Here is a 13,360-nt window from a genome sequence, read left to right as displayed (position 1 = left end):
CCACACTTTCACAGCTGAGGGCACAGGTTCAACTCCTGGTCAGGGAACTAAGGTCGCCACAAGTGGTGAGACAAAATCAAAAGTTAAAAAAAAAAAGTCTAGGTGAGAGATGATGGCGAATTTGACTGAGATGATGATGGTGGCCGTGATAAGAAGTGGCTGCACTCTGCATATATCCAAAAGATAGGTCTGACAAGATTGGTTGATGGATGATAGATGGAATGTAGAGCACGAGAGGGGAGTCAAACGTGCCTGTTTCCGCCAGGAGCAATGCCTGCTTGCACAGACAGCATAGTAGGGTCAGGCCCTGAGGCCAAGGTCTGCTGACTGAAAGAGTAGATGTCTTTCTTGGTTACAACCTTTCCTTTGTGAAAGTCTGTTCTCTCTTGCCTCAGATATGCTATCATGTAAGTATTAAGACAAATAATAAAAGTCAGATTACCAGTTGCAGCTCTGTCACTTACCAACTAGGTATCCTCAGGCAAGTTACATAGACTTTCCAAGCCTCAGTTTCTGATTCTGGAAAAATGGGACAACAGTAGCTCCTACACAGGATTGTTGGGGATACTGAGATAGTATAAACAGACTTGATGTAGAGCCCAACAGAGAGTCAGGGCTTAGAAAATACCTACATTAAACCACTTCCCAGTTAAAACAAGCACACAGAAGACTACAGAGTAAGGGTTATCTTTATTTGAATTGCAAAGTATAAACATGAACCAAGTTTGGAAATACAGTTTTAGAAATACAAGTTTGGAAATACAGGTTTGTAACAGTTCAGAAATGGCACCAGAAACTTCCAGAAGGGACCATGACAGCATACCTTTGTAGTTTGGGTGAGGTGGGTGGGATTACACAAAAGCCCTCCCCACCTCCATCCTTCTCTGTAGCAATTGGTAGGTTATCAATTACTAAGAACAGTCAGCTCCAATGTCTCCTGTTCCTCCTCAGCCTTTTTCTTTGCAAATACCTTCTCTAGGTTATCCCCTGCTGCATTGACCCCTGTATGGAGTAGCACCAGAAGAACGGCAGGAGTAAGAGAAATGTCTTGACACAAGGGACAGTGAGTTCCCACTCTGTGGACCTGGGCCCACAGAGAGTGAGGGGCCAGGAAAGCTGGAGGCATGGAAGCCCAACCTCTTCTGGGATTGGGCAGGGAGAGGACACAGGATAACACTGATATCTGTTACATCTTGACATCAGCACCGCGGGCTTTCAAAACACAAACGGTAGACACAATCGCCTAGGCAAGACTGCAGTCCAACTCACAGAGTGGATCTGACAAAGTTAATTCCTACATCCTGACCATACAGAACTCCCCCTGTGGCACTCTGATCATGGAAGATCTTCAGAAATGTGGACAGACAATGGATGACTACAGATGGGTCACAGAGCCATCTCATGTTTGCAGCAGAAGAGTCTAATGTTGAGCCAGATGGTGGGGGATGTGGGGTGGAGGGCCAGGAAATTGCCAAAGTAACAGTCTAGGCACTTGAAAAATTGTTAGATTGTTAAAAACTAAATAAATTAACATACATAGAATAAAATAAATATATAATTTAAGAGGCATTTTACAAACAAACAAACAAAAATAGTTGTTATTTTTCCATCTGGGTAGAAGTCCCAAAATTCAGAGTTCTCAGGTCTATGGTATTTCACAGTTAACCCATCAAATCCAGCGCTGGAGGGTCCAAATGGCAGATCCCTTGGTGGTGACTTGAGTACATGGCTTCTCGATCTTTATTACTTTCTTCCAGTCCCCAAATCTTTCTTTCTTCCTCTCCTTCTGTTTTTTCAGTCAAAGATCCTGGAGCATATGGAATTTAACTGGCATTTTTAATCCAGAAGAGAAGTGTTCAAACAAACGTATGGGGGTAAGTAGGGCTTGGTGCAGGAGAATCAGGACACGAAGGTCCCTCACTTTTGCTTTCTTCTGACCCAGATCCCACTGGACATATTCTGTTTGGCACTTGAAAGCTCTGGTATTTTGGCAAAGCAATTATGGGAGGCCCAATCTAGATGGCAACTGGGGATGAAGGAATCTTCATGGCTAGTTGTGAAGTCCTTCCCCTCTGTAGAATCTGTGATCAACTTGTATCTTCTCAGAGGTAGCAGTCCCCAGCTGATTCCTAAAGTACAAGAAGAAGGTATTTAAAGCTGGATCCAGCTTAAGAGGTCTTAAGAGTCTCCTAGGTCCAGCCCAACAACTACAACAAAAAGAAGTGGAAAGATTTTCTGGGAAGGGGTGGGAAGGAGAGGAGAAGAGGATGGGAGAAGCTGTCTTCTCAGGCATCTCTCTTGGGTATCTCTCTGGCAACTTTCACCCTAAGTAGAGATGCAGCACTGACAACCTTTTTGAAAATAATTCCACAATGGGTCCCTGACTCCATGGAAGCCTGCCCCCTAACTTCCAGGTCAAGAGAAAAATGCCTAGAAAGAAGAATCCAGCATGCTTGGATCTCTTCCTAGATCCAGGAAAGGCGGTGATGGTACCATGGGGCAAAGGATGGACCATTACCTTGAGCGCAGGTTCCTCTCAGTGGGACGTAGTCATGCCCAACTTCACTTTCTCTTCATTTTCCACGTCATAACCTCCTCTTCTGTGGTACCTGAGGAAGGTAAGTTTTGTGAGCAAGTTCTGCCTGCTGTAACAGGGTGTGGGTTCCAGAGCTGGCCCTCCTAAAAGATTCTGGCGCAGTGGTTCTCTTCACACTTGGAAAAACCCAGAGGACATGGTGGGTCAACAGACCTCTGCCCAAAGGTCCAAATGCCCATATCCAAAGGATGCCCGTCTCTTAATTGCAGGCCACAATTTGCCAAGAGTTTTCATCTAATTTATACAATCCTCACAACATGCTTATGAAGTAGGGGAACAGAGATTACAATCCCTGGAAGATTACAGCTCTTAGAAAGACAGGTAATTAGATCCAGGTCTCACAACAGATGAGCTGCACTGCTTATAAATGGGCACAGAGTGATTAATAGGTCCCTCCGATCTAGAACAGAAGCAGGATCAGAAGTGTGGCCTGAGGTCCGGATGCCTCAGATTTAGAAAAATATACCAATAGCACCATTCATGCTCTGTTGACCAAATCACATCCTGATGCCAACAGAAAATAGAGTCAGGAAAAAGAACTGTGTGAAGATGTGGCTTCATGGGAGGGCTGCAGAGCCTGCTAGAACAGGACCTCCTATGACCTGGTGACTTTGGCCCTGGGCTCTAGACACTGGACATACGTCATACCAAAGAAGCCAGGCTCTTGGAGGGCCCATACCCAGGAATGTCAGTCAGGTTCTTAGCCCAGGATTTGGCAGAGGGTAGGGGGGAGTAGGAGGTGGGGTTGGAGGTTTGGAGGGCTCATGTGACCATCAGATAAAAGATCCTAACGAAGGAGAAATAGAAGTGATTTTCAGAAACAGCCTGTAACACTCACCAAAACATGAGAAGCCCCATGATGACCAGCAGACAGACGGATGATAGCACCACAGCCACCACAACCAGGATGGTTGTGTGATCGTACGTATATAAGCGATTTTTCACCGGGAGGCTCAGCCCATGGCACCTCTCTCCGTGATAACCTGGGTGGCAGCTGGTCCAAAACAGAACAAAGCAGAGACAAAGTTAGTGGTCTGGTTTCACTCCTGATGATGGGCTGCCTACATAAGCCAAACTCCACTCCTCACAGCTTCAGCCTCTCTGTCTCTGTGATCCCTGTTGCTCCTCTATTCTTCTCTAGTACAAGGCTCTTTGGAAGCCCCTCTAAAGGCTCTGTGGCCTTCCTCCTTCACTCCAAGCCCTCCCCTTCTTCATTCCCTTTGGTTTTCTGGCCCCAGAATCCTGCTCCAGGCAGGAAAAAAGAAAGGACTGCAGGTTTTGGCTAGATAGGTTCCACGTGTGGATGATTAACTACATGTGTGTAAAGATGTTGTTTCAGTCAGTTCTGAGGACTTAGGCACATGGGTTGAACTGAGGGGATTCAGTATCACTCTCTCTAGTGAGGCCCCTCATCACTCTGACCCAGAAATAAACCCAGCCTTCCCCACCGATGCTCCCAGCAGCCAGTCCCTCTCTGCCACTGCCCAGCCTATTAATAGGCCTTGTTCCTTTGCCAGGAGTCATTTTTCTCAAGTTTCCTTCATTTAACTCCCAGCTCCCCCTGGGTGCAAGGCCCAACTTGAAAGCTGAATTCTGGCCTTTGACCTCTGAACATCCAGCTATCATCCCAAGACAAAGCAACAAAGCAAGAAAAACATCTTGCCCAGCTGTCCTGCCAGCGCATTTTAGATCATCAGAAACAACCCCCTCGGCTTTTTTCACTCAAGAAATAAATCAGGAGCTTCCCTGGAGGTCCAATGGTTAAGACTCTGTGCTTCCAAGGCAGATTTGATCCCTGGTCAGGGAACTAGGATCCTTGCAACAGGGCATGGCCAAAAAGAAAAAGAAAGAAATCACAGGCAACAGCCTCTTCTAACACAAAACTTTTCCTGGAAGCTCTTGGGAAGACTGAGAAATGCGCACTGTTGATCAGGCACATTCACGTCCCTTTCTTTATCTGAGCAGCCCACAGATCCTTTGATGTAGGTAGGAGCCCATGTCACAGAAAGGCAGAGAAATTTTCCCCATGGTCACACAGCAGGGCAGAAACACAGATGCAGACTGTCTGACGCTGAACTCAGCATGCTGCTCACTCGCATCCACGAATGCCTAGTCAGGGATGTGGTGGCCCTGTCTGCCCATGGCCTTTAGGCCATTTGCTGCAAAAGGAAGCACCAAGAAGTTGGGGGCCCTTTATTCTGAACTGCACATCCTCTGGGGAGAAGGTGAGGCACCTGGTTCCTCAGAGCAAAGCACCTCTTTTTCCTGTGGAAGGGTAGCAGGCAAGTTCCAAGGAACAGACCGACGCAGGCCCAGGGGCAGGCTGCCCCTGCCATCCTGCCCAGCACCTCTTTCTCTCCCATCTCCTGCACGTTTTGAGAACCATCTCATTGCAAGATAAAGGTAGGTCAGGCCCACAGCACAGCACACAGTTCCGTGCCCAGCCTCTCCACACAACTGTCCCATCGACCCAGGTGGGCAAGACAATGACCCCTCTTCCTGCCGGGACATACAGGATGCTCTCAGGAGCACCCTGGAACATCACCTGTGCACCACACTTTACAAGACACTATTCTTATCAACTAGCTTAACTAAGACAACACCCTGGTAGGCAGCGATAGCCTCTTTTACATATTGAAAGACTAAGATTAAGGTCAGAGGAGAGTAAAGAATTTGCCAAATGTTTCAAAACTAGAGAGCAGAAGGGCCAAATTCCAAATTCATAATTCTTTCCATTCTGAACACTGTTACCCCAAGGAAACACATATCTGATGGGCTTGATGGATTTTTGGGGGTTGTCTGACTCTGATTTCTTAATTATTAGTATCTTGAATGATAAATAAATAATAATTAATAGCACACATTATAGGTTTACTATGAGCCAAGTACTGTGCTAATGGCTTTACAAGGATCACTTCTTCTTAAAAATATCCCTCTGAAATAGGAGTTACTATCTCCATTTTAAAGATGAAGGGACAGAGGTTGGACTTCTGTTAGATAACCTGCCGAAGACTACACAGCGTGTAAGTGGTAGAGTCGAGTAAGGATTCAACCCAGTAATCTGGCTGACTTCAGAGACTGTGCTTTCCTGGGGGGAGGGGAGCTGAAGTTGAGTCTGTTTTTCACTTCAAGCCCATCATTCAAACCCCACAGGTACTTACTCAGATGATAGAAATAAAGCTTGGTCTCAGAGTCCCGCAATTCAGTTACATAATCCCTCCACCCCCTCCGCCACCCTGAGTCAAAAGGATAATAATGTAAACATCCTAATATTACCCACCTCCCCCTCCCTTTGTAGACAACTCCTGGCTCCCCCAGGGAAGGGGCATTCCAAGCATCCCAGGGTGGTGACAAGATCATGTCTCTTGCCCAGAGCCGGCGACCCATCAAATTGGGACGTGTTCCTCCTACCCAAGTCTGTGGCCCGTTTCAGAACGTGTATTATAACAGAACCCTCTAGAGTCCAGAGACATCTTCCAAGTTGGATTTCTCCATGCCTATCCCAGGAGGTGGAGGGGCACCATTTGGCAGAGGGGACTCTGCATATATGAGTTCCAGACTGGCTCTGCTACTATTTCTAGCCAGGTGATCTGGAGCAAGGGAGGGTCACGTTTCCAAGCTTTGATTTTCTCATGTGAAAGACAGGAATAATAAGTGCCTACCTCACTAGAGCTTTATGAAGATCAAATGAGATAATATGGATAAAAGCACTGAATAAAGGCCAAATCCCACTTGTGTGGGAGTTAATCAGATTCCAGAGGATACTGCCCATATCCTTAGGAAAGGGGTACCAGAGTCAGAGTCAAGGGGAGGGGGGCTCGCTATTGCTTCTTGGCAACTGGGCAGCGAGGCCAAGTAGAGCCCTCTTTCAGCCCTGAGTCCTCCTCAGGCTAACTGTCCCTAGGCTTCCTCCAGCCACAGGAAATTTTGCAGTCAATTTCTGGGTCAGCAGCTCGTCAGGAGCCCCAGGAAACTGCTCTTTGAGGGTAACTTTTGGCTGGTGACACAAAAGGGTTTTCCTGTGGATGATGGCTGTGGAGGGCTGGTTTAGGAAGCTGGCCAGCCTCAAGCTTACCACGGCAGCCTGGACACACCCTGGCTGGCGGTTGCTGGGTCTGGAGGCTAGAAGGAGCCACAAAGGGCCCCAGATTTAGGTGCCCAGATGTCACATTCTCCCAAACCAGGAGCTCTATGTCTTTTTGCTGTCTGCTGCCCTGAGTACCAAGGGCTGGAGGCAGGAGGCAGAAAAACCAGACACAGAATCCAGCCCCTTGAAAATCTTGCCTTGGAAGCAGACAAAGTAGTCACATCAGACTTCAACATGTTCTTCAACTAGTAAAAGCCTTAAGAGACCTCTAGTATAATAGCTGCTCTCTATAAAACTGTGCTCCAACTCTGTAAGAACAGACGGGGAAGAAGGAAGCAAGCCAACACCTAGTGCAGCCTGGGGGCATGAAAAGCATGTTGGACTGGAAGTTAGGCACCTGAGTGCCTGTCCTATTTCCACCCACTTTATTTAGCTGCTGATCTCAAACCAAATCATTTCCTACTTCCGGGCTCCAGTTTCCTTATCTTTCAAGTAGAGACAGTAAGCCCTGCCTAACCAGCAGAGTGTTTTTGAGAATACAGGGCTATATTTTCCCATCCCCTAGAATAACTGGCACCAAGTGGGTAGTCAACATATACCTGTTGGGCTCAATTCATATTAAATGTAAACTGTTAAGCTCCAGGAAAAAGGAGAGAAGGCATCATCACAGTCTTCATCACCATCCCTAGGAGCACCTTGGCCCTGGACACCATTACCTAGGTTCTTTGGGCTTAGGTGGTCGATCGAGCCCAGGTGTCCAGGAGAGCAGCCTTACAAGGGTTCTCAGCTGAGCAATGGAAGTCCACCCACCGGTGCCCTGGCCAGTTCAGCCCAGACAGATTCCTGGCCTGAATCCATCTTGACAACCCTCAGAGTGACTGCCTCCACCCTGTGTTAATGAGGCCATTTTACAAATTTAAGACAAACATTCCCTGCCCTGTCCCCAGACCTCTGGAAGAATAATATGGGAACTGTTTAGGTTACTCTTAAGCACCCCCATCCAACACCAAGTTCCTGATACAGATATTAAAGGAGACGACCCACAAGTGACTGTGGACATGGAGAGGGGTGATGGATCCTACTGCCAAATACAGGGCAACTCTGCTATATGAGACCAGATGGCAAAAGGAAGCTTTAAAAAAAAAAAAAAAATCAAAGGATCTGTACCAATCACAGAAGCAGAAGTGCCAGGCAGCCAAGCCTTCCTGCCACGCTGGGAGGCAGTGTGCACACAGTAGTTTCCTGATCTGCCCAGAGTCTCCCAGGTCACAGAGGCTGCCTCCCCATAGAAACTCCAGCCCGAAAGAAGACAGGGCATGATTGCAGCCTGATGTGGGTGTGGGTCTTGGGTACAGTGGTGACATTATGCCTGCCACAGAGCATGGCAGTGTCGTCATCCCTGAGGGACTGCCAAGGCAGCCGTTTGCTGGGCTCAGCCTAGCAAAGTAGCTGGGGAACCCATGGCCCCTCCACCCACACCCCTGCCCAGGGAAGGGGTGGTGCCGTCTGACCGGGGGCTGATGCCTACTGAGATGGGTTCTATTTTCCGTTAATCCTGCACAAAGGAAGTGTTCTCCCACCCCCATGGCCAAAGGTCAATACCCACCACGTCCCCCACATCCTGGCCCTCGCTGGGGTGAGGAAGAAGGGTTTCTCCCTGCTCCCACAATGATTGCTTTCTGTACAATCCTGCCATGCCTTACAATTAACCCACATCTGCTCACTCACATGCACATTTGTCTGAGCACACCTGCACAGCACACGTCCAAAGGCACCTCGTACCTGCCTGCAGGACTTAGGAAAGGAGGCCACGGGAGCTGCACTCCGCCCAGGAGCCCCACTCTGCCGTGTTTCCTACTTGCTTCTCCCATCTGGAGTAGAGCATGAGGCAGAGATGAAGAACCTGCCTTCAGGTGTCAGCTCTCCTAGTCACATGCTCATTTCTGAACAAGCAGGAAATGCCCCCAAAGATGAAAGAGCGTCACAAACCCACGCCACAGGAAATTGCATCCTATGTTGGGGGGAGCCCCTTCCGCTGACTAAAAATATTTCCCCTCCTCCCAACTTCCTCCCAGAGGGTGAGAAGAAACTGAGTGGATTTATGAATTCAAGGAACAGTGATAATGGAAGAACAGCCACTAGGCTGACAGACCGAGCTGATAACAGCCACAGGGAAGGGACACTTACATGCAGGTTGGAACCCGGAGCTCCTTCACGTATTTGCATTCTCCGTGGATGCAGAAGTCCTTGTATCTCCGAAGACATGGGTTTCTCTTCTTCCCTAACCCCTTGCCTTTCTTCTTTCTTTTCCCACGCTCCTCCTTGCTTGGTGTGGCCAGAGCTTGTGGCTTGGAGGAGAAAGCAGCTGCAGTAGAAAAGTACCCTGTTAAGTCTTTGACTCCCTCAAGGGAAAAAAAAATCAGAACAGCACAGTGTTTGGAAGGACACTTTGATTCTACCTAAAGTCAGTCTGGGCAGACCACCCAAAAGTGGTAGAGGAAGTAGAGGCTGGTGGGGGGTCCCAACGAAGGTATTTCACAACCTCATTTTAAGAATCTCATTCTAAGAATGCTAGCTTCAGTAGAGTAATTGCAGCTGATTGGGCAATTCTACCGACCTCACTCCTACCCCTGTCTATACTCAGCTCCTACTCCCCCATACCCACTTGGTTCTATTTTGGCCTTAAATTAGCCTCATTTCCTGATGTTGCACTCAGTGACCCACTTACAGGAAGACAGTGTCAGAGATAAAAACTGCTTCTGGAGAAGGCACTTGGAGGGTATTTTAGAGGAAAGAGGTTTCTAAAATAATAATAATGCCCAGGCGGTACCCTCTGGGGTACCCTGTAGCACCAGGGTACCATAAGCCCAGACCAGAACCCAGCTCAGGGACAGCAAGCAGGCCATCCTTGGTCAGACACTTGCTTCTTAACTTAAAAAAAATTTTTTTAATTTTAATTAAAAAAAATATTATTGATCTATAATTGATTTATAATATTGTGCTAATTTCAAAGAGCCTTGCTTTTTTGACATATTTACCCTGCTCGGGTAAATATTTACCCTGCTCGGTGCTCTTTGCAGTTCACTACTTCTCGAAGGCCCATTTACATTTATCCCCAGATGTCCTGTTTATTGCTTTCTAGGATGGGGTGCCCAAGAGGCAGAAAGACGGAGAGCAAAGAACTATCAAAAGGAACTAGAACAATGATGGCTCTCTCCATTCTTTCCATGCTTCAAAGGAGAAAAACAATCTCACACAGACATCCAGCTGGGACTGACCTTGGGCTATACCCATCAGCCCAGGGGTCTGACGCCAGTCTTCCCTTCCCTGTCCCAGCAGAAGAAAAGGTGCCTGCTGTCTATGGCTATAGGCACATGTCTGGCAGAAGGGTGAGCATCATACATTATTAGATTGAAGGCTTAGGATTCTGAAAGTAGAACTTACTTCAAAATATATGGCTTTCCATTTTCAGATGAAAAACCTGAGGTCCCAAAAGGTACTGACTTGACCAAGGTCATGCAGGTTGGGATCTGAAATGTGGTCTCTGGACTCCATATCCAGTGCTCTTCCCCAACACACTAAGCTGCCTCATACACCCCAGCAGTGTCCTCCTCCAGACAAGCCCAGAGCACTTGGGATGCTGAGCCAGGAACCAGACAATGAATGGGCTCTGAAGTCAGCAGAATGGTGCTCGAATTACAGCCATGTGATCCTGGGCAAGTCCCTTAATCTCTCTGAACCCTGAGGTTCTTGGTAAAAAGTGAACAGGCGTTCCTATTTCAGAGGGTTGCAGCAGGATTAATTAATTCACAATAACATGTTAAGTGACTAGAACACAGAAGACACTTAGTAAATGGTAACAGTTACTTATTTCAGGTGACAGGATCCCTAGACTTGAAAAATAGTCTTTGCCCAGCAAACCTGAGAAAAGAGAAGAGACAGGTGCCAATAGTCCCATAGTCCCCTGTTCCTACCGTGCAGACCCAGGCCCCTTCAGAACTCAGAAGAAGCAGATGCTCAGAGGAAATTAGTGACAACAGTTGTGGTGAAACTGAGGCAGGAGAAACGAGCCAATCAGAAAAGGGAGGGAGAGAGTGACAGGGTGACAGTCAGGCTCCTGCTGGGGAGAGGGAGCAGTGAGTCAGGTCTGCGAGGTATGAGGAGCAGCTGTGTGGGTGGAGAGTGAGTCACAGCCTAGCTCTGCCCTTCCTAGGAGAGGGCCAGGAGAATCCAGGTTGTTCAGGCCAGGGGTGATCCCCGCCCCCTGGAGGGCTACTGTGAAAGGATGGAAGGTGAGAGCCCAGCCTCAGCTTTGGAGTGGACAGCACCTAAGGTAATCCCTGGGTAAGGAAGAAGAAGAGTGGCAGAGAAGCAGGCAGAGTTAGAACAGGTGGGTATCTTTCCAACCAAATATAGTCATTCCGGGGCTCCAGGGCTCAGTCCCTGCTCCACCCTCAAGAATCTCTGCAGGTGACTGGGGGCAGGGAAACAGGCAATACTGGAGGCTCTGGACTCTGCCCTGCACTTGTATGTACTTGGCCACAGCACCTTTGCTGGTTGAAGGATCCCACCTGGCCCTTCCTCCTCTGGAGCCCCTCTCAGGGCCTCCAAGTGGTCAGGAAGTATCCAGGCTTGTGAAGGATTTGTGGACACCCAGCATATCAAAACAGCTCTCTAGGGTCCCAGTGCTCGCCATTCACAGCCTCCCCAAGAGGTGCCGGCCTCACCTGGCAGGACCAAGTGTTCCTCATTCCCCACTGTTTCCCCAACCTGGAGACAGGTGGATGCAGGAGACTAATCCTGCACACCTGGTATGTGCCTAGCACCTCCACATCTGTGATTTTATACATAATAGTCAATTAATGTGGAAATTAGATCTTGTACACATTTTTATATAGAAACTCTAGGGAAAGCATCTCAACCAGTCCTTGTTCCTGTCACCTAGCTTACCTCAGAGAAGAACACACAAAACCCAAGCACCTTGCCTGTCTCAATTTGCCCCCAAGTATGCAGAAGGGCAGCAATGTGGCATGTGAGACCCGAGGACAAAAAAGATAACAGGACCTACGTTCTAGGATCCCCCAGGGAGCTTGTCAGGCCAAGAGGCTTTTCCTTGAAGTCCTCTCTTGAAAAGCTCCAAACCACAACTGTGCCCAATCGGCATAAATGCCAGATCCTATGATACTTCAACTGACCACCAGGGTCCGAAGATGGGCAGCCCCCACACGCACCTCTGAAAAGGTCCAGGTTTGCCTCTTCCAAGTCCAGGACTTCCCGGCCTTGGCCACCTCCCGCGGGCAGCAGCTGGTCCGTAGATTGAGTAGGGGTGTCCAGATTGCTGGTTCCAGCAGCCAGGCCTCTCCGAAGCCGCTCCAGGCTCTCGCCAGTCACCAACGCCGAAAGCACTGCGGGTAAGGGGCGAGGCCGCCTCAGACCCCCAGCCCAGACCCCAGTCGCCATGCACCGCGGCCGGCTCCCGCAAGCCAGGGAGCACGGGCCCCACCAAGTGGCTCGCGCCGGGGACGCTGCAGCGATCTTCCCCCGTGCCCCCAGCAGAGTCCCCATCCCCCCAGACCTCCGGGAGCGGCGGCAGCCCGCTTACCTGCAGCAAGAAAGAGCTTCAGCACCACCGACGGCAGCAGCTTCATGGTCCCGGACTCGGCGGAGGCGAGGCAGCAATCACTTTGGGGGGCGGCGACCACCGGACGCTGGCACGGGAGACGGGCGGGAGAAGCTCTGGAGATCCCGGCGGGCACGGTCGGCTGCCGGCCTCTGGGTGCAAGCCTGCCTGGGATTTGCGCGGAGCTCGCGGCCGCTGGGCGTCTCTCTATTCACTCCGTCTGTCCGACCGCCCGAGCCCTAGTGCCTCAAGCAAGAGAGCCAGCTGCTTGCCGCGCGCAGCTCCCTGGGTCGACTGAGCACTCCTCGGCGTGCAGCCTGGAATAAGGCTTCGGGAGGCGCCGAGGCTCCGCCCCGCCCCCCGCGGCCCCCTCCCGCCTCCCGCTCTGGGATGCCGGCCGGGCTCCAGGCGCCGACCGCTCAGCCCCCGACCCCGCGGGCGCGGCGGGGAAAGGGGGCGGGAGAAAGGGGCGGCGCTCACATATTTTGGGACTAGGCCAGTGCAGCCGCGGCTTGACTGTGGGTAGGGCTGCTGACCGGCAGGTGGCGGGGACCAGTTCCTACCTTTCCCCAAATGCTGGTCCGCCGCTGCAACCTTGTGACCGCTGAGCTGCGCTTCGCCCTTGGACACCCCTCGTTTTTTCTTCTCTTCCAGGCCTGGTCTCTTCGGTTATCCGTACTCTAAACCAGAGATCTCCGCCCATGTCTTCTTCTGAGTTTCAGAAACCTGCTTCTTTGCCTACCCACAAATCAAGGAGTAAATAATAATTAATTCATTTATCATTTAAAAATTAAACACATGAATGCCAGCAAGTGCAGCTGCAGGCATCTGGTATCAACCCAGCAAAAGCAAAGGAAGTTAGTATTCTTCCATCCACTGGAGTGGCTTCTTTCCATCTTTGTCCCAGATGACATAGTCTCCATTAGGATTTTTGAACTCTGGATTATAATTCCCAGGCTTCTGGGATTGAAGAAACACAGGCTGTGAAACAAGCCTCATACTTTTCTTTGTCTTTGAACGCCATCTTCTTCAACAGAAAAGCTGAGCCCCCTCCCAC

The 13,360-nt window shown here is 49.6% G+C and overlaps 1 protein-coding gene across 1 annotated transcript; it reads right to left on the bottom strand.

The window, feature by feature from the left end:
• Positions 1 to 671: 671 nt before the first annotated feature.
• HBEGF (heparin binding EGF like growth factor) lies at positions 672 to 12,642 on the bottom strand. The gene is made up of 6 exons (XM_027546280.1): positions 12,286 to 12,642; positions 11,915 to 12,088; positions 8,871 to 9,048; positions 3,435 to 3,590; positions 2,519 to 2,609; positions 672 to 2,129 (listed from the first exon to the last, which is right to left on the bottom strand). Exons 1-5 carry the CDS (start codon positions 12,329 to 12,331, stop codon positions 2,537 to 2,539), a joined length of 627 nt encoding a protein of 208 aa, XP_027402081.1. The 5' UTR covers positions 12,332 to 12,642; the 3' UTR covers positions 672 to 2,129; positions 2,519 to 2,536.
• Positions 12,643 to 13,360: the final 718 nt, after the last annotated feature.

The sequence above is a fragment of the Bos indicus x Bos taurus genome, chromosome 7 (assembly GCF_003369695.1).
Source record: "Bos indicus x Bos taurus breed Angus x Brahman F1 hybrid chromosome 7, Bos_hybrid_MaternalHap_v2.0, whole genome shotgun sequence".
NCBI lineage: Eukaryota > Metazoa > Chordata > Mammalia > Artiodactyla > Bovidae > Bos > Bos indicus x Bos taurus.
This window is presented reverse-complemented; position numbering and strand designations above follow the sequence as displayed.